Below are 21,129 nucleotides of genomic sequence, written 5' to 3' on the forward strand. Positions count from 1 at the left end.
TGTGTATGTGTGTGTTTGTGTGTGTCTGAGTGTGTGTGTATGTGTGTGTGTGTATAGGGATGATACAGATATCCTGTTTTTGGCTGAGCACTCCATAAACACTTCCTCTACATTTTGATCACTTGTGAGTTTCTCCGTTAACCGCCAGCATTGCACAACGGAACTTCTCCGATGAGGTCTGAGAGATCGGGCAAACTCTTCTAGAAATACGGAGACTTCAAAGAAGAGCATGCTTATGAGGAAAGAAAACGTGAGAGGGTCCCCACAGGCTGTGGACAGAGCAAGCAATGGGGAGAGAGGTTCAAGCGGCCGGTGGGAGGTAGGTCACACTCCGGGTACAGGCCTGAGAGGCTGGGTCCACCTGGCTGCATGTGTTTCGGGGGGACAGAGATGAAAAGCTCACTTCCGGTCTAAAGAACTTACAACTGACCTGGGAAGCACTGACGACTACCTGGGGTTTTCACGGCATGAGTGCTGTGGAAATCAGGTTTTAAAGATTCCACCTATGGCGGTGGTGTGGGGGTTTTACAGGAGAAAGGTAAAGGGAAGAACACAATGAGGGGCCAAGAGGCTGTGAGGAGAGAGGAAGGGGGAAGAGAACCAGGATCCTAGCACTGGATTGACAGGAGCCTTCTGGGGACTCCATCCTTAGCGCTTGGGAGCACTGCTGAGGCCACGTTTCAGGGCCATGGCAGCTTCTCCAGGGAAGGTGAAGTCACTTCATACAGTCACACTCAGTCTGTATGAGCGACCTGGAACTCCAGCCCCAGCAGCCCTGGCCCCTAAACAGCACAGGCTTTGTCCTAAACTCTAGCGTTTCTAAGTGCAGATGTTTTGTGGGTGCAAGAGGTCAAGGCCAGCCTGGGACACAGTCCTGAAATGTTCATGCATCCATTCCCATACTCATTCAACACACACCACTTGTGACATGCCTTGGCCCCAGTACTCAGGATTCAGAGGGCAGACGGCCCCTGCCTTGTAGGAGTTCCATTTGGGGAGGGAGACTTGTGAGAACAGAGACTGTGTACTGAGTGGAAGAGGTGAGGAGAGGTCTTCTACACACAGTGATGCCTAAAATAAGGTCCCGCTGAACTTCTTTTCTGGGAGCTTTAGGAAAGAAGAGTCATGGAGACCAGGAAGAAGGAAAGGCTGGTCTGGAGGTCTGCAGTTCTGCCTGCATAGTCCCACACTCCATTCTCTGGTCTAAGAACACATACGCCTGTTCTCATCCTGTGTGTTTTAGATGGGGCCCCAGTGACAGATCAGGTGACAGCCTCCCCTGTGAGCACATCATACTCCTCTACACATCATCAGATGGGACTTGTGACCCAGACCAGGACCACCCTAACCACAGTGTCCAGGGACAGACAGAGTGGCCAGTTGGCCTAGTCTGAGAGAATCTGGGAATCTGTGAAGGATCACCTTGATGAATATGGCCTTTCCACCTACAAAATTCACACTTGAGAATAGTGCAATCAAGTTAGCAAACTATTGAAAATGTTTTAAGTGAGTTTATGTTTTTGTGTTAGGACATATTTATAGCCATACTGGCCACAGGCTAGTCATACCTGGTAGAGTTTTTGGTACCAGATAACTGTCCCCAGAAGAGTTCACCTGAATGTTCTCTGTTCTCTCTCTAGTTGTTTAACCTTTGCTATAAAATCTATATGCCCCTTAGCCAGAATTCCCCACATTCCTCTTCTGTTCAACAACAGACCATGCTTCTCCTGAGACTGAGACAGATTCCTTAAGCCAAGATAAAGTCCATAGCCATATATAATTGTGTCCACACAGGAGGACAAGCCCCTGAAGAGACAAGGTCACTTTGTATGAGGACCGGTGGAAGACTCTGTCTTTTCCCATATCAGCATGCATGCTGCTCCAAGAACCCCCAGCACGTCACATGCGTGTCTCTATGTCAGTCTTAGATGACCTTGAAGGCCATTCTGTCCACTTCCAAGAACAGACTGAAGACATAGTGCATACAAGGTTCTGGCCTGGGTGTTTAGGATACCAAAATGAGCAAGGTCCCTGGATGAGGGCATCGATGGACAGGAAGAGACAGGAGCTCTAATGCTTGAACAGAAGACAAGGCAGAAAGGAGGCGATGATGGCCATGCCAAGCGGAAGAGGTCGTTTAAGCCAGGTGTCAAGGTCAGGGGTCAGAGGTCAGTTTAGGGGGAAAAAAAGCAGATTTATATGGCCAGGAAGCTTGGTGGGAGGGGAACTGATGGGTGCTGGGAGAAAGCTAGTAGGCACAACATCTGTAATAAGCGTCTCTGGAGACTCTCAGATGGGGATGTTTGGCCAGATGTATCTTAAAATGACAGTTTGGGGAAGACCCCTCTCTGGCTTCTCACCACCGTACCTGACCACATCACTTTTTTCCCATCTGCTTTCTGCCCATTAGACCAACCCCTTCCTATGCCTCCACCTCTGGGTATTCAGTCGGAAGATCCGTGCAGCTGCTCAGGCCTCTGCTCATGCTCTGGCCTGATTTGGGAGTTTTATTCTATAGCATCTGACCCAGCTGAGCTCCCTACTCTCAACGGCCCAGATGTGGCATTAGCCTGCCTGGCCAGGCACAGGTCTGGTTTTAGCCAGCTGGGCTGAATTTACTATCTCCTTCTACTTCACCATTATCTACTTCAGTTCCTCTCCCCTCCCCTCTGCCCATGAACAGCCCCATCCAAGCAGAGACACCCCTTTGTTGCTGGAGCAACACCAAGTCTGATGCCCGTGACATCAGCTTCACTGAGATTCAACAACCAGAGGTAATTGGGGGACTTCATTTTCACTTCTTTTTTTGTTTGTTTGTTTGTTTTTTGTTTTTTGTTTTTTTGTTTTTTGGGGGTTTTTTTGTTTGTTTGTTTTCCCTGTGTAGCTCTGCGCCTTTCCTGGGACTCTGTAGCCCAGGCTGGCCTCAAACTCACAGAGATCTGCCTGCCTCTGCCTCCCGAGTGCTGGGATTAAAGACATGTGCCACCACTGCCCGGCTTCTTTTCTGTTTCTTTAAAGGGATTATTAAATATTAGTACAGCATTGGCTAACTGCAAGCTCCCAGCAGTCTTGATTCTAAATAGTGGCTTTGCCCACCTTAGAGGTGTTTCAGGGTGATGACACTACAGGTCATGTCCAGTAGCCAGGACCCCAACCTCTGGTGAGCAGAAGAGGAACTTCCTAGAAGGCAGAGCATTTAGGCAGACAGAGGAGAAGACCTCTGAGTAAGGCCAAGGACCCAGAGGCTTGGTCTGGGCTACTTAAGTCCCCCTCGGGGAAACCAGGCCCCAGCTCCGTCCCTGCCTGGTTCCCTTTCTGCTCCAAGTTCTCGTCTCCTTCACGGCTCTTGGCACACAACACAGCTGTCTGAGTGAATTTCCCCACAGGCTCACATTTTTGAACACTCAGTCCCCAGCTGGTGGCGCTATTTGGAGACTGATGAATCTGGCAGACATTGGAATTTTGGGGATCCTGCTTGCTTCCTGGTTCAGCAAGATGTAACAAGTCACAGCCAGCTCCCTCCTCCATTCCTTCCCTGTAGCGGTGGACAGTAGCCTTAAATGGTGACTCTAAATAAATCCTCCCTCTCCACACTGTTTTTGTTTGTTTGTTTTGTTTTTCCAAGTCTAACTAATTTTCAAAGCATCGTTCAAGGTCAGTTCAAATTTTTTCCTTTTGTAAAAATTAGATTTATATGTTTTATTTTATGGGAGAGTATTTTGCCTGCATGTGTGTATGTAGACCGTGTGCATGCTTGGTGCCCACAGAAGTCAGAAGTGGGTATCAGATACCCAGAACCGGAGCTATGAATGGTTGTGAACCACCATGTTGGTGCTGGGAATCCAACCTGGGTCCTCTGCAAGAGCATCAACTGCTCTTAACCACTGAGCCATCCCTCCAGCCCCAAAAACTTCCTTTCTCATTTCTCTCTATATTCAGTGTTCTGTTCAGACATCAGACCAGTAATAGCATTTTCCAAAACATGCTCTGCTGTCCTTGGCTGATAAGCCTAATAAAGACAAATAGCTTTCCTATCCCTAACTTACACTAATTTCCTAATGCCCAGTTTTCTACTGCGAATGCCTGGGAAGAGCTGCTGCTTGCTTTGGGACCTAAGACAAAGAAACTAGCAAATGAAACCTCCATGAACTTGCCACTAATTGGCAAGTCAGAGTGTTGCAAGCTATATCTGCAAAACAGCTTGAGCTGAAATATCCTCCAGATATTTAAGAATGGCCAGCATGTCTTCTGCTTGATATCTGAGCAGCTGGTAGTGACTGCTCAGAAGAGGAGGCAGGGCTGAGCTGCATCCTATGAGAAAATTAGGAACACACACGGGTGTCTGCTGTGGAACTGCACTTTGCCTGTGCTCAGGCCAGACAGGGGACAGCATTATGCTTCAGGACCTTTAAGTGTGGCTTGCCTACACATGGATGACATAATACCTGGCACACACTTGAGTCGTTTTCCTGGAATGGTATGTCTAGGGAAGAATCCTTCCATGCTCATTCACTCAGTGCCTCTGCTATTCAAATGATACAGACATTATCCCATGATGCCTGGCTCCAGGGTACACTTTGTGGCCATCATATCTCAGAAATCCAACACATTGTCATGGCTTTAGCTTGCTGGGTCTGCCTGTCAAAACCTGCTGACCTCTTACAGTCACTTTGCCTTTCTATCAGTTACAAACAGGAGCGAAATAAAAAAGAAAACCATTTAAACAGAGTACAAGAAGACATTCAAGGCAAGCTAAAGCACTGGGGCCAGTAAGCAGGTTGGCAAGAAAAGGTGCTGGCGAGCCTGAAGCCTGGGGCTGGGTCCCTGAAATCACGTGGTGGAAATGGAGCTGATTCCCACAAGCTACACTCTGACCTTCACATGAGTACTGTCTCTCTCTCTCTCTCTCTCTCTCTCTCTCTCTCTCTCTCTCTCTCTCTCTCTCTCTTCTCTCTCTCTCTCTCTCTCTCTCTCTCTCTCTCTCTCTCTCTCTCACACACACACACACACACACACACACACACACACACACACACACAATTATTAATTCGTTTAAAAACATGATTATTTCTCCAGTCTGTCCTAAACCATCTAATATGACCGTGTGTTCAGGTCAAACACACCAGGACCTTTGTGGGTTCTCAACTGAGTCCTCTGAAAGGTCAGAGCCACCGAGTCTCACCTTAAAGAGCCTAGAACATCACTTGGGAGCTAGAAGTACCATGGGGCAGGAGGATAGTGTTTGGAAATGACTTTGAAAAAAAAAGAGAATTCCAACTTCCAAAAGTTCTCTAGGATGAGGACTGTTCAGGGCTGAGAAAAAGTCTTTGATTAGTTGCTTATGATGAAATTAGGGGACAGGTCGGGGAGACCCCAAGAGTTGTGGCCCCTACAACCTACTCCAGGGAGGACTGGTCTGTGGACCTCAGGATGAGCATCTTTTGGCTCAATTGAAGGGAGGCTGGGAGCTTCCACAACAGGCAGCTTCCGCTCCTCAGGGGTCAGTCTCTCCTCCAAGTGAGAGCTGAACACATGCCTTTGTCAGCTGGTTGAGCCCCAAACCACTCGGCTGCCCAGGCACTACCTCACTGTTCTTCCCTGGACACTGGGATGTCCAACCCTGTCTGCCCTTGATGCTAAGCCAGTCAGGAGAAGTACAGTGATGAAGGCAGAAGCAATGGGTTCAGGACCAAGCCTGGAGGAAGCAGAGCCCCCTCAGAGAAGGGGAGCCACAGGGCCAGACCCCCATAGCAGCAATCTTGTTTGGAACATAGAGAATAGTTGTGATAGGGACAGTCTAGAGGCCAGACGTGTCCCTCAGCTAGTGTCTGGTAAATAGGAGGGTGACAAAGCCATATCACATTATGTGTTGGGGCGAGGGGTGCCTGTGCCACATTGTCACCAAAATACCAACAACAGCACATTTCAGACCAACGTATGAAGTACAGTCCATTCACTTGTGTTTTTTTAAACAATATACACATCAGTACATGCAAAAAAAAAAGTGTCTAAAAGTCACAAGAGTACTACCACTGGGTGACTGTCAGGCGAGAGTAGGGGGTGGGATCGCTTATCCATCACGTTGTGGGGTGTTTAGTCTGTACATATGTACTCACTTCCATGGCTAAAAGAAAACTATAAAAATGTAAAAACCCCTTACTTATAAGAGGGTCTAGGCTTATGGCCACGCCCTAGGCTTGGTACAGTTTAACCCAAAAGATTCTTATGACCAAGCTTCAGCTTTGCTTTGTGTACATGAAACAGAACTTCCTCAATGCACTTAAAGCACTCTTTGGGGTGGGGATTGTTGTGTTGTGTTGGTGGGAGTGGGGGGTTCCTGTTAAGCAGCAGGTGAGTAGAGCTCCTAATTGAACAGGCTCTTAGAGGAATGAATGAGTCACCCACACGCTGCCAAGCAGCACCAGTGTGGGCAGAATTGCCTACTAACAACTGGCACTGGGTCACCCAGTAGGGTGGTGACAACCTTGCTGCCTTGCCTCTGGGCTCAGACTGCCGGTAAAAGCTACAAACGAGGTTGCACAAAAGTCCTGGCCACTCCAACAGGCTTCGATGGCGGGTCCTCCACATTTCTCCACACGCAGGAGAGTCTATGAGTGCATCTGCACGTAGCCGGAGCTGAGCAGGCATGCTCACACCGTTCTATGCACACTACAGCATCTAGAAGGTCCTGACCCAAACCCCACCAGAGTCTTCCCCACCACTCTCAGGATCACAGATGTTGCTATGACTGGCCTGGCAAAACCACCAAGGAGAGGGAGCCGAGCACCAAATAGAGGGAAGTGTGGCCAACTTCCTAGGCAGAGTATCGAGCCACATAGTTGACCACTGGGTGACATGGTGACTTGCTTTGCACATTCTTAGATGTATGTCAGTCCAGGCCTGCCTCTGCATGGCTGACAGCCAGGGAAGGGGTTGGGCTCTCTCTAGCAGTTGTTCTCTGAGGTCACCCGGGCACTGTCTGCATTGGAATCACTAGGGACATTTGACCCATTTTCAGGACAACTGAATCAGACTTCCTGGCAAAGCCATGGCATCCATATTTTTCCCAGTCTTACCAAATTATTCTTTTGGTAGCACTTTGCAGAGATGGCCTATGTGCCTGTGGGTGCAAAGGTCCTGCTTCTGCACTAAGTCGGAACACTGGGCCCCCAGCACACAGGGCATGGACAGAAGTGGTACACAGACTTTCTGGGTCAGGGCATGTGTCTCTGTAAGACCCCTGCTCCTCTGCTACCAGGGGCCATCTGTGAAGAGTCACAGCTCTAGATCAAAGCAGCCAGGACTTCCAGGTTCCAGAGCAAAGGGTGTTCCTGGAGCACATGGCCCTCCATGAACTTGAGGGATTGTGATGGGAAGCCCTTGAAATGTGAAGACTGTCACTGGCCCTGGTGGCCTACGGTGAAAACATGATTTCAGTGTGTAGCCAAAGTTAGAAATCATCCCCGGTTGTCCTTAGCATAAAACAAAATCTGTAGTGACTATTTTTGTTTGTTTATTTGTCTGTTTGTTTGTTTGTTTTGAAACAGGGTCTCACTATATAGTGCTGGCTGTCCTGGATCTCGCTCTGTGGACCAGACTGTTCTGTCACTCACAAAGATCTGCCTGCCTCTGCCTCCCGAGTGTTGGGATTAAAGGTGTGCACCACTACCACATGGCTTTTTAATTGAAAAAATATTAAAAGTGAAAAACAAATGAGACCATTTCAAAAAACAAAAATAAATTTTAAAATAGTATTTTTAAGAAGACATTCAAAAGGGGAGGAAAAAGGAAAGAAAAGCAAGGAACTGGAAGTAGGAGTTCTTTGAGCGTCTACACGGCAACCAGCTGCAAACACACAGTGTGGGTGTGAAGTCACAGGACGGAAGCCCCCGCTTGTGAGTTCTAGACGGCAATCCTCCTCAAGCAAAGAGCAGAGGCTCACTGGGAAGCTGAGCAGAGCACGCAGCTGGGACACTGAGAGTGGCATCTGAGTCCACTGTGTCCCAGAAGCTCCCCAATAGCAACTGTCTGAAAGGCAAGGTAGGGGTTTCAGCAGACACTGCCAAGGCCAAGGGGCCATACTGTGATGCAGACGACCTCCAAAAGCCAGTAAGATTGGCGGTAGTCAGAGGCCATCTATCGGAGCTAAGGCAGGTGTCCAGGCTAGGATCTGAGGAGTTCACGGCTCACAAGGTGTGTGCACCCCACCAGAAGTCCATCCCCTGCACAGTTTGGGTTTATTTTTCCATCACTCATCATGAAGCAACTGAGCCTTGGAACTATAAATGGAGGCCAAGTATATCACTCTCAGTCCCTATATTCAAGAGAGTTATATTTGGCTGGGAAGTCTACACACTGGTAAATGGCATAACAGTGTTTTCTATATCAATGCCAATTCTGATGTACAGAGCCTAAGAATCAGAGGCATGTGGATATGGGGGGAAGATGAGTCACAAACTAATGTTAGCAGGATATGTGACCAGAGCAGATGTGAGTGAGGCTCCTAAGAGTCACAAAAAGGGCACCGTCATCTGAGCCTGCAAAGGATGCTACAGACAAAAATAAAGACAGGACCATATCAGGACAAGCAGCACTGGGCGAGAAGGGTGGAGGCAGATTCCTCACGAGGACTCAGAAGCCACGCCTTCCCTAATTAGATGGGTAATTTCTAAAAGCCATCTGGGTTATGTGCTCCCATATAATTCTTTTATTATGATTCCTGTAGTGTCACCTAAAGCATGGGTCCTACTTTGTCTCCCTTGATTTTCACAGAAGCACCTCAGAGTACACAGAACTTGTGTTTAAACAAAAGAAAATCCCCAAAGTTTTGTTCACAAGAATGTCTGGGAAAACAGAGCCCACCCCGTATTAACTGTGTTCACTTCTAGTGGGGCTTTCCTAGATTAAAAGGGCACATAGCCACTTGAGTCTTCTCTTTTCTGGTCTCCAGAAGTCCTTGGGATAAAAGAATGACCATTCCTTGTGAAAATGGAGATCTAGATTGGAAAGATGTGGTCATAAGCTGAGGAATACAAGATTCCTTCAAAAACTCTAAGAGACAGGAATGTTCTCTCCCTTAGATCCTATGAGGAGTGTGGCTTTCATTTTGGACTTGTGGCCTCCGGAACTAGGAGAGAGTAAATCACTGGTGTTTGAATCCTCCTGGTTTGTAGTCATTTGGTCATGGGCGTGGGGAACCAACACACCTCCAAGTATTGCTGTGCCCATTTTTCTGAAGAGCAAAATTAAGTAACACTGGGGAAAGTCTACCTATACTTACTAGTCCCCTTCACAAGGACCATGTGGTTCTGAGTGACAAGGACCATGTGGTTCTGAGTGACAAGGACCATGTGGGTCTGTGTGACAAGAATCATGTGGGTCTGTGTGACAAGGACCATGTGGGTCTGTGTGACAAGAATCATGTGGTTCTGAGTGACAAGAATCATGTGGTTCTGAGTGACAAGGACCATGTGGTTCTGAGTGGCAAGGACCATGTGTGTCTGTGTGGCAAGGATCATGTGTGTCTGTGTGACAAGGACCATGTGGGTCTGTGTGACAAGGACCATGTGGGTCTGTGTGACAAGGACCATGTGGGTCTGTGTGACAAGGACCATGTGTGTCTGTGTGACAAGGACCATGTGTGTCTGTGTGACAAGGACCATGTGAGTCTGTGTGACAAGGACCATGTGGGTCTGTGTGACAAGAATCATATGCATCTGTGTGATATGTGCAGGAAGGATTCTTAGACCCTTAACTGTCACACTATGTGTTCTCCAGATCTCAGGGGCCCTGCCCTGGAGGCGGGAAGAGGGAGAGGGGACCATAAGATGCCCCTGACTGCTGGGAAATAGAGGAGACAGAGGCTTCCAGATCCTCTCAGTGTCCATGCTTCCTTCCCCTTTTTGCTTCATAGCAGAATTGAAATCCATCTTAGAAAGCACATACTAAATGACCTTATTTCCCAGTTTCCTACGAATATCCAGGGAGTGTAGCAGAATTGGCTGGATGGCCTCATGTATGCCATGTACTGGGGATTGAACTTGGGGCCCCATGGGTACCAGATAAGCACCCTACCACTGAGCTCCACTCCCAGATGTTTAGGTGAGGTCTCCATGACAGTCTTCTAAAGGCTGATGCAGCATGAATATCCCAGAAGAAGCTTCATGCTAAGGATGGTTGACCCCAAAATACAGACAGCATCTAAATGTCCATCATGCAGACTGTCTAGCAACGTTAGGCTGCTCACATCTGGACTGCTTTTTAGCAAATACAATATCCTAATTTGTTCAACCTGCTCTTTTCTGGGATCTGCAGCCAAGCACTTATAAGTATAGATATAACAGCAGCTCCAAGATATTAATGGCTTTTAGAAATCTTGTGGTGTGTGTGTGAGAGGGGCAGGGGGAGAGAGAGAAGTCACAGTGTACATAGAGAGAGGGAGAGAGGGAGAGAATGTCACAGTGTGCAGAGAGAGAGAGAGAGAGAGAGAGAGAGAAGAAGAAGAAGAAGAAGAAGAAGAAGAAGAAGAAGAAGAAGAAGAAGAAGAAGAAGAAGAAGAAGAGAATGCCACAGTGTGGAGAGAGAGAGAGAGAGAGAGAGAGAGAGAGAGAGAGAGAGAGAGAGAGAGAGAGAGAGAATGCCATAGTGTGCATATGGAAGACAACCATTCTGAACTTCCACCTCGTTTGAGGGAAGATCCCCCTTTGTTGACCATGACATATGTGAGACCAGCTGGCCTTTAAGCTCCTAAGGGTTCGCCGTCTCCTCTTCCCATCTCGCCGCAGGAGTGCTGGGATTTTGGGTGCACACTACCATAATTACATCTGCCTTTCTGTGTGTTCTGGAGATCTGGCCTTGGCTCTTCTTGCTCACACATCAAGTCTTTACCCGCAGAACCATTTCTGCAGTCCAAGTTTGCAATTGATGTCAATAGGAAAGAAGTTAAAACTTGAAAGTTGCTGTTCATCTAAGAGCAAACACTAATGAAATGAAACCGTTGCCTTTGCTCTAGACCTGATGGGATCATCTCTGCCACCATCCTGTTCCTTCTATCGGCCTTTCTTTCGGGTAGATGAAGTCTCTCTCTCTCACACACGCATCATAAACCCTCCTCCTAGAGACTCAAGGTCTGCCCTAGCAATGGGCTGCTGTGGTGATGGTGAGGAGACCTTTCTCTAGTAGCCCCTCCAATGCAGGGGCTTTGACAGAAACCATCCACAATCAGGATCAAGGGCATCTCATGTCCATGGGCAGCCTTGCATCCCACTGGGAAGAAGCTGTGTGTATAGCACTTGCCTAATAAGGTCTGTGGTAAAACCCTGGCTTTAACTAAGATGACCCACTCAGCTCCATTAAAGAGCAGGGTTTACCACCGAAGCACACTCACGCCTTATTAAGTTCTTTATGAGCCCCAGCAGGCCTGGCATGAATGGATCAAAATGCTGACACAGATCCCAGGCAAATCAAAGGAGCCTGGTGTCCCCATCCCACCCAGTGAAGAGGGAGAGGAGCACACAGAGAAAATGGTTCTAAATAGAACACACTTCTGAAATTCTATACTTTCTAGGAAACGTTACTGCTTGACACTACCAGGTATATTTTTGGACACTGTGACCAAGCAAAGGCATCACACTGGGAAGTTAAATTGCACTGTCCAGCTGTTAGAATCTCCACTTATTTCCCATCTCTTCTTCTGTAGGACCCCAAGGGTCTCCACTCTGTTGAGTTTTGGGTTCTGAAAGTCTGCATTGCTGAAACTTTGACGCTCACTCTCTTTTCTCCTATTATTCCTATTATTTTTCCTATTATTATTATTTTCTATTTCTCTTATCCAAAGGGAAAGCAGCCAGAACAGGCACATAGATAAAGTGACTTCCTTTGGCTTCAGAGGCTCAGAGCCTCTGGCTTCTGGTCTGCTCCACATGCAATTGGCTGATGACAAGGCTCTGTGTAGTGAAAGAGGGTTAATATGTTGGGCCTCTCCCCTCTGTCCTCCTGGAGCTCTGACTCTGGCCTGAAAGGTAAGTGTGTGCCTTAGACAAGAACAGAGTATTTGTATTCAAAGGGAAGGAAAAGAGCCCATCTATGTGTATGAGGGGGACCCCGGTCGGGTTAAAAGGGAAACAGCCTAGATTCACCTGGATTTGTAGGAGAGAACGTTATAAACATAAAATGAGGAGTTAGTGGTATCAAAAGATGAAGGGGGCCCCTGAGAAATGGCTCAGCAGTTGAGTATATACTGCTCTTGCAGAGGACCTGAGTTCAGTTCCCAGTACCCATGTGGTCAGCTCACACCTGCCTGTAACTCCAGCTCCAGGGAATCCAATGCACACACCCACACACAGACACACATTGCTTTTAATCTCTTTTTTAATGCTGGGGGAATTGATAAAGTAAAATACAGAACACTCCAAAAACAATCACACAAGCACACTCCCCTTCCTCGTCTTCTGTGTCTTCGATTTCAAGACTGGACATTTGAAAATCACACCTCTGTTTCACTCATCTCTGTGGGAACCTCTCTAGAACTAGAAAACCAGGTAGGAATTTTTTCACTTAGTTTCGAAAATAAAATCTGATGCTGACACGATGTTAGGGATGATGTAATCTCCCTCCTTGGCCACATTTAGAACACAATAGACAGTGCAGCATGCTCAGCACCACATGGCAAGTTGAGGCAGCAAGAACTGGAAGTCTAGATTATTTTTCAAGATTGCTCCACTCTGGCGGAACATTGGGTGCTTGGACCCCTGGGTCTTCTGAATACTGAATATTTGTCTGAGTGCCCAAAACAATGGCCTGCCAGGATGTAGTCTGTCCGTCCCAATAAAGTGACTTATTTTTGCTTTAAAGATCCAAATGACCTGCCTTTTGCTCTGTCTCCTGTGGGATCTTGCCACGGACAAGGTTCTTTGGAAGAAAGGTTATTCAGTATATCCGGGCCTTCTCCTGTGTTATCCTGGTGCTTGAGTGATTCCGGAGTATACATGGGGGCTCATCTATGTCCCACCATCGTGGCCTCTTCCAGCGCAGCTGGGTATGTACTGGAGCCTACAATCACGTCTGCCAACTACAAAGACACTTCCTGAGGGGCTCTGGCTGGGCGACCCGCCACAGTCTGCAACTTTCCAGTAAGCACTGTGGGCTAACCTGCACTCTCCTTGCAAGAGACGTCCCCCTGAGAAAAGGGAAGCCTTGGAATCCATCTATCATCAATGTGACATCACCTGTGCCAGCTGCTTCCAAAGCCGGCACCCAGTTACATGGAGCCAAAGCTGGTGTAAGGATGCCTCACTCAAATCTGGTCCACAGAAACGGCTTCCACGTGTCTAGTTTCTTTTTCACCTATGAATTCTCATCCATGGTATTGCCCTTTCTTCAAAGGAGATCTTGTATCTGGCTTTGTGTAAATAGCATTTGAGTCTTCAGTATTTAAGTTATCTGGAAGTTTTAAACAAATTCAGGAAGTCAGTGTGGCCATTGACCAACTCAGGACCATTTTCAACTTTTCTCTGAGAAGAAGGAAGTTGAGAGTAAATACACCCACAGTCAGAATTAAGACTTTCCTAGAAAGTTCACACCACTGAGATCTCTCCCTTCCTTCAAAGCTGGATTTAGCTCAGTAAGAAATGGTCAACTTTTCCAAGAAATAGGTTGCATGGAAAGAGGACACATGGACCCTGGGACCCAAGCCAGGTGTTTGATGAGGCCATTTGCCTGGTAAACTACAAATATTCAACCTCAGAGCCTCCATCCTGGTTGGGAAAATGGGAATAATAACATCTGTGGGCACAAGTGTATTAAAAGTCCCTAATACAAGTCCTGGGTCAAAAAAAAATGATCACAGCTATATTATCCATGTCCCATGTACATATTCTGAACATTCTAATGTCCTATATCTGTTCACACTAGCCATTTTCCAGTGACCTCTTTCTCTGTCGGCAAAGCTCTAATTTCAGAGATGACTCTTGCAGTTAGGGTACTTTGTAATGTCTTGTTCATGTGTTAAAGACTGTGACCATGGTCTTAGAATATATCAAGTACTTTCTTTGGAAATAACCCTACAAAAAGCTGTTCAATATAAAGCTCAAGGAAAAATCTGTAGCCACCAATTGGCAGGACCCTCTTTATTTTTTTTAGAAACAGGGCATGACTGGCACAATTGTGCTGTTAGGAGGCAGGAAGTTGAAAACAAAGCAAACTGGAGCTTAAGTCTTCCCTCTAGGCAGAGAGAGCTGGCTCTAGAAGAGTTACTGGTGGACCCCATGCCATTCCTGAACTTGAGCAAAGACGCTCATCTGTAGGAAATAGAGTGTGGGTGTTGGATACAGTGGCTTCTGTCCCTCAAGAAAGGAATATGGATTCAGTTACCTAACAGTTGCTAGATCCAAAGTGCTCTGAGAACCATGAAGTTGAAAGCATACCATCATAGCTTCCAGAGCCAGTGGGTGACTTCAGAGGGAGACCATGGAACAAGAAAGACACCTGAGATGCTGGGCCCTGGAGTGGAGGGATGCTCTCCACTAAAATTAAAAGCCAGAGACACTCCAGAACCATCTTCTCCAACTGTGTCGTGAGCCCCAGCCCTGTGGGATGAAGGGATCAAGGCTGTTCAAGCAGAGGAAGACCCATTCCTAAGTAGACTCAAGGACACTTCACATACAACCACTTCTATTTTAACCACCCCATTTTACATCTTACACCACAAAAGAAAAGCATGGCCATGTACAGTATGGCTAATATGCCGCGTTCCACAAACAGAACTAAGACAACAGCTTTGACACTTAATTCTGGGAAATTCTCAAATTTCACAAGTTTGCCTTTGCTTTTCTTTTTAATAGAGTCCCAGAATCCTTTAGAGTCTAGAAGCTGCCAAAGAAAAGCCACTATTCAAAACACCTGGCTGTGGATGTCTCGTCACAGTTAAGGGTAGCAGAAGGCTCAATGGATATACACAGAGGAGAATTTCTCTCACAAGTTACTGATCCACCTCAGTCAGGGCTCCTCAGGCAGAAGCGGAACCTGCCTCTCCACCTCAGTCAGTTCACCTGCATCATAGCCATCTAAGGAACACAACCTCCCAGGCACAGAGCTAAAAAGAGGTCAGCCCAGGGAGTCCGTGAGGACCCCATGTTCACTCACTTGTCTTCTGAGAAGCTCTTCCCAGTAATAACGTCCTTCCCCTGAGGCACATAGTTCCAGTATTCTTCCACAATTCCAATGTAGTATGTTCTAGTGACCGCACCAACCAGCCCAAGCAGACCCAGGAAGGAGAGGATGATGCAGGCAGCTGTTGGCTGCTGCTCCGACATTTGTGGATGAAACTGGCAGGCAGCCTCCCAGGGAGTCAACCGGTGATCCCTCCCCCTCACTCAGAGCGAGTTATAAATAAGGCATGGACTGGCCTGGCCCCTCCTCCTCAGGTAGCTTGGGGTTGGGACAGAGGCTGACAACTTGTGCAAGCAGACCTCCCTCAGTGGAAGAGTTGCCATGACGACAAACTTGCCAGCCACCCAAGAGATGCATAACTGCCTTATTCATTTGCTGCCCAAGCTCAACGGGCCTGTTTCTGAGAGTTTGGGATCCTCTGCTCTAATGTGAGTCATTTGTCTTTCCCGGGAACGGTAAGGAAACAACCTGAGCTGAAGGGTTCCCCCCACCTCGCCTTTCCTCCACAACTATTACAGAGCTTTGTAAATTGGAAAAGTGGACTGGCCAGAGTGGACCATCAGGAAACATTCCAAGCATGGAAAAAGGTTTGGTCTCTGTTAGGAAAGCAGGGGGGATGATGTAATGCCTTCTAGCTTGTTTTATGAGGCTACAGGAAACACTCATGTCAAAGTATAAAGCTCCCAACAGCACCATAAAACCCACCACTGACCGACCCATCAGCTCACTCATCTCCCCCAAATACTCCTGGACCCCACCAGCAAAGTTGAGGGGCTTGGCTTCCCTGTCAACCCAGAGCTTAGACCTTGCCACCCCTAAATCAATCATCTTTCCTCAAGATGACTGACAATGTCAGAGGAGGAGGTCCCCTCCAGACCACAGGGATACATTTCAGAAGCAGATCTTTGAAGAAAAAGGTGTCAAGCATTTGTCTCCATATGCTGTGAGCTGTGACCTGGAATCTCAGTGTTGAAAGAGACTGTGTCCAACTTGGAGGAGAGCCAGTGTGAGCGTCACACAGAGACGTTCCTGAGCCAGCTGCCTTGGTGTGAAGCGAAGAGCCCCAGGGCTCTGAAGCTGGACAGACTGCGGTTTGAACCCAAGCCCCACAGCTTGCCAACTTCACAGCATTGAGGAATCATTTGATTGTTACAAGACTCTGTCTGAGAAATAAGACGGAGGGACTCTCCAGAAGATTCAATAGGACAATGTCCGCCAAGGGCCTGCCTCCACCCCAGCACAGCACAGCTCAGTAGCCACTGAAATCCTCATCCCCACAGCACTGAGAGACTATACCATTACCACCCTAGCTCTCACTTTACTTCTGTTTCTCCAAAAATTCTTTTCTCTCTGCTCTTCCCAAATTCCTACCCATATGCCTTCTGTAAACTGAACATGCACCATAGCGATTCCTTAGCACGTCTTATATATTACCTCTCCCAATAAAATGCACACTGCTTATACTGTTCCACAGCAAGGTGCTTCATGGCTTGAACTTACTGATACCCACCCCCAGTAGAATAATTCCCACAGCACATTTTCCTTTCACTCAAATCTACTTCTGACTCTATGGTTCCAGAAGCTTCCGTGGGGTTGGGACAGTTCCAGCCACTCTTGAGAACTCACAGGGTGGCCTGTGAGCATACCTCTGACAAGAGTTGGAAGCCTTGGGAAAATGGAAATATCCCAGCCAAACAAATTCTTGTTTATAATCCAGGAAATCAGATTGCTCTGGGCCTACCAAAATCCTTCTCAAAGCAAATTCCTCTGGGATAAACTCTTCCAAATAACAGAAACAAGAAATAGGAATGACATGGATCAAGAAGAGAAGAACTGCCCTTCCAGCTTCTGCTCACCATGAGCTGCTGTGATGCTGTCTCAGATTCAAAGCCAGGTCTGTAGAATGGGTCATGGGGCATGCCTGGAATCCCAGCATCCAAGAGGCCGGATGATACAGAGTTCAAGGCCAGCTTTGGCTACACAGATAATTTGAGGCCAGCCTGGTTACATGAAAAAAAAATTGAGCTACATGAGGATAGACCAGAGTTGCTGTAGTAGATATAATTGACAGACTGAGCCCCTTTGTAGAACAGAACTTAGTTACTGAAGGGCAAATGACAGGAGAAAGAGCATTTTATGAATGACAGGATTCCTGGAAAACTTTCTGGAAGTTTGAAAACTTCTCTACCCAGGGCAGTAAACATACTGTTCAAATGGCATCTGAATGCCCCAAAGAAAGGAATCTGGCCTGAGAGGATTCCCTGCTATGACAGCACAGAAGAAAACATGTAATGTGATTGATGGGACAAGATGTGGTTACCATGGATGTCAAGAACTCGATTAGGAAGCCTGTGAGTAACATTCACTTTCAGCTCCACCTGGCACTGTGTGGCATAAACAAAGCAGGAACCTTGCCATTTGTCCTCAAATAGATGGAGTAACCCCGTTGATTTCCGCAAACTCACTGGGGTGGCACTACGGTGATAAGATACCATACATCTCTCTGAAATACAGCACACATATTTTTATCTATTTATTGACACTTTACACAGGTATAGAATGGATTTTGATCTTGTTCACCCCCATTGCCCTCTCATTGCCCCCAGTCCCACTGAACCCTTTTTTTCTTCCCATCAAGTCTTCCTCCCTTTTTGTGCCTAATTTCTCAGTGTGAGCATGGGTTTAATTAGGGTTGCTTACGTGTGCATAAATAGTAGGTTATTTAATGGAGCATGGGCAACTAATCAGTGGCTACAGCATTGAAGAAAATGACTTCCCCTCCCCCAGTAGCCATTAACTGGCAGTGGCTCCTCAAGAAGGGGTGGAGCCTCCCCTCCCCCCACCCATGATTGAAAGTTGACTGACAGTACAATCCTAAAACTCAGAGTATTTAAATAACACATTTGGCTCAAGAGAAGGCAAATCAGACCAGTAATATTCTAGGTAGCCTTGGCCAAGTTGTCCTTTTTAGATTGATTGATTGATTAACTGAGAGAGAGAGAGAGAGAGAGAGAGAGAGAGAGAGAGAGAGAGAGAGAGAGAGAGAGAGAGAGGAGGAGAGAGAGAAGGTGTAGCCTTGGGTGGCCTGAAACTTGCTATGTACATAGTCCAGACTGACTTCTAACTTATAGAGACTCACCTGCTTTTGCCTCCCATGTGCCCGGTCTGATGTGTCATTTTAAAATAATAATTATAACAACCTGTCTTGAGACCATTTTTAAGAAATAGATTAATTCTGCTTCAGAGAGTCCTAACATCCTGAATTCCAATCATGACCTTCCATCAACTCAGCCCTCTCACTGAAGTGCTATAGTAGACCATGGCTGTCCAGCCTCATCAGGACCCTAACATTTTTGATGGAGCCTCTTTATCTCTTATGTGGAGCCCCAACTTCCTACCTTCTTTCACTGGTGCCAGAGTCAGCTTCCCAATGTGGACAGAACCTGGTGTCTCCACCACCTAAGTCTTATAGACCTGTCTTTGGTTCATAAAGCTGCTAATGAATTGAATCCTGACTTGCCATATTTTGAGCAAGTCCTACGGCAATGGGCAATGCATTACAGACTTATTATGACTGGTACCATTTGATGAAGGCTGTGTTAGAGCCTGTGGTCTTCCTAACTGGTGTGCTGCCTATGATGACCAGGCCAAGACTCAGGCTTGTTTTAATATACAGTACAACATTGCTGTTTCTCTTCAGATGCTCACAGGCCAAGGATCATATGTTAACCCTGTCACATAAGCCCAAATTGGACAACACACTTATTTACCTGCCTCAAGAGACACCATTGTCTTTGCTGCATTGGAGGGATCCCATCACCCTTCAATGGGAACCCCCTGCTCCCTTATAAACCCAAGGGTGAGGGTATGCTTGCATTTTACCCCCAGAATACCACCACACCAATACAGATACCCTTCAGAGATGAGCACCCAGCAACAGACCAAGAGACATTGGCCAAAGAAGAAGCTTCAGAGGGGTAATGTATGATTTGCTCCACTACTGCAGCATTAATAAAGGTCATGTCATCACTGGCATGATGACATGATATCAAGCAATTGCCTCAACCCCTACAAGGTCACTAATGCATCACCAGAAATATGACTAGGGTCCCACCCATGTCCTTGAGACTGAATTTTTTACTAATTTTTCTCCTGTTGAAATGTCTTCTGCAACAGGTTCACCAACAGAGGGTTGCCACAAAGGTAACCCTACAGATTTTATTGGCTCTCAGACACCTAGATCAAAGTCCTCCTAGAAAGGTAATGTGCATATGGCTCACTGAGATACAGAAGGCTACTGCCTAAAGCCCACCACACACTAGCTCTCCAGGATTGATGTTCTTCAAGGGCTGGTAGTCAATGACGGGTACGAGCTTGCTGCTTTGACATTCTCCCAGAGTCTGTGTCATTGACTCCGCAGCTACTTGGCTCCCTTCCCCAAAGGGAACAACAGCACAGGACCCTGCTACACCTAAGGGTTTTCAGTGGCCCCTTGTGGCCTTCAGGACAAAGGCTACAGGGCCTGACTTGAGTCTACAGCTGATCTTGACATGCTTCCCAGGGACAAGGGGATTTCTTTTCACTCTCATTCTACTGCAACCACTGTGCCCTTTATCTGTGCTCCAATCATAACAGAGTCTGTTGGGGGCACATTTATTCCAGGGCACAGTAATCTTAGCACAGACAGGTTTTTATGGGCAGAGACAGGGGCTGTTCATCCCTGTGTCTCTGGTATCTGACCCTGAGACACTGGTAACATGGTAAAAGCAAGCATGTGTGAATGAATGAGCATTGGGTACTTACAGAAACGCAACCACATGTTATATAGCAATCTCTGTACTAAACCTTTTATGTGAGTTAGCCTAGATAACAAATAACAAACACTCAAAATGGATTTAACAGGGAATATCCATGGACCTGCAAAATCTGTGATGTGAGTGTAGTGACAGGCCACAGCAGCTCTTGTATGAGGCTGAGGTTGAGGCAGAATCAAGGGATACTTACCCTTCTCTTCCTCCCTTCTTCCCTCCCCTCTTTCCTCATTTTCTGTTTATTCCCGGTAGTGCTGGAGATTGAACCCAGGCCTTACACATGCTAAGCATGCTCTATCTAGGTATCTAAGGAGGAGCCCTTTAAAAAATAAAAATGAGGAAGATTACAAAAATTATTTTGAAACCACAAACAAGAATTCATCTCAAAGTATGTGAAATGGAGTTCCCTGTATCAACCGTAGAAACATTAAGTCTGTAGACTAGCAGGGGCAGCCACATGCAGTCTGCCTGATAACAAGGACAGATGACAGGAGACTGCCAAGACCACAGCCTAGCAGGAAGAGTCCTTCTGCAGGGATATCTGCCTGGAAGTGGTCTAGTCCCCCTCATGCTGGTGCTACCTCTGGTGTGATGTTACTGTTTCCTCCTGTGATAGGGTGGCCTGGCCTTGGCTTTCTGTTCAGTCCACTTCCTCTGCTATGTACTGAGTGTGGTAGTCTGGGGTATGGACTCATATTTGAATCCTAACTCAGCTTTTTTCTGTATCTACAACCTTCAGTGGTTATTCACCTCCCTCAGATTTAGTGTGCAGCATCTTCCTCACAGGTTATTAAGTTTGCATGGTGTCTTAGTTACTTTTCTATTGCTGTGACAGCACACCGTGACCAAGACAACTTGTGAAAGAAAGCATTAAATTTGGGGGCTCATGGTTCCAGAGGGTTAGAGTCCATGACATCATGGTGCAGAGCATGACAGCAAGAACAAGCAGTAGCTGAGAGCTTCCGTCTGATCTACAATCACAAAGCAGAGAGAGGGCAGGGGAGAGAACTAACTGGGAACACTGTGGACTTTTGAAAACTCAAAGCCCACCCTTTAGTGACACATTTCCTCTAAGAAGGCCACACTTACTAATCCTTTCCAAACAGTTCCACCCACTGGGGACCAAATATTCAAATGCACAAGCCTATGG

The 21,129-nt window shown here is 46.9% G+C and overlaps 1 protein-coding gene across 1 annotated transcript in view; it reads right to left on the reverse strand.

The window, feature by feature from the left end:
• Nucleotides 1-15,516, reverse strand: part of Hephl1 (hephaestin like 1) — a 69,356-nt gene extending 53,840 nt beyond the window's left edge. Inside the window, exon 1 of the mRNA XM_052752688.1 lies at nt 15,142-15,516. Coding sequence (XP_052608648.1) covers nt 15,142-15,311 — 170 coding nt within the window. The 5' untranslated portion in view covers nt 15,312-15,516. The remainder of the gene's footprint in view (nt 1-15,141) is intronic.
• Nucleotides 15,517-21,129: the final 5,613 nt, after the last annotated feature.

This window comes from Peromyscus californicus, unplaced genomic scaffold (genome assembly GCF_007827085.1).
Source record: "Peromyscus californicus insignis strain IS unplaced genomic scaffold, ASM782708v3 Scaffold_11__1_contigs__length_118956290, whole genome shotgun sequence".
Lineage (NCBI taxonomy): Eukaryota > Metazoa > Chordata > Mammalia > Rodentia > Cricetidae > Peromyscus > Peromyscus californicus.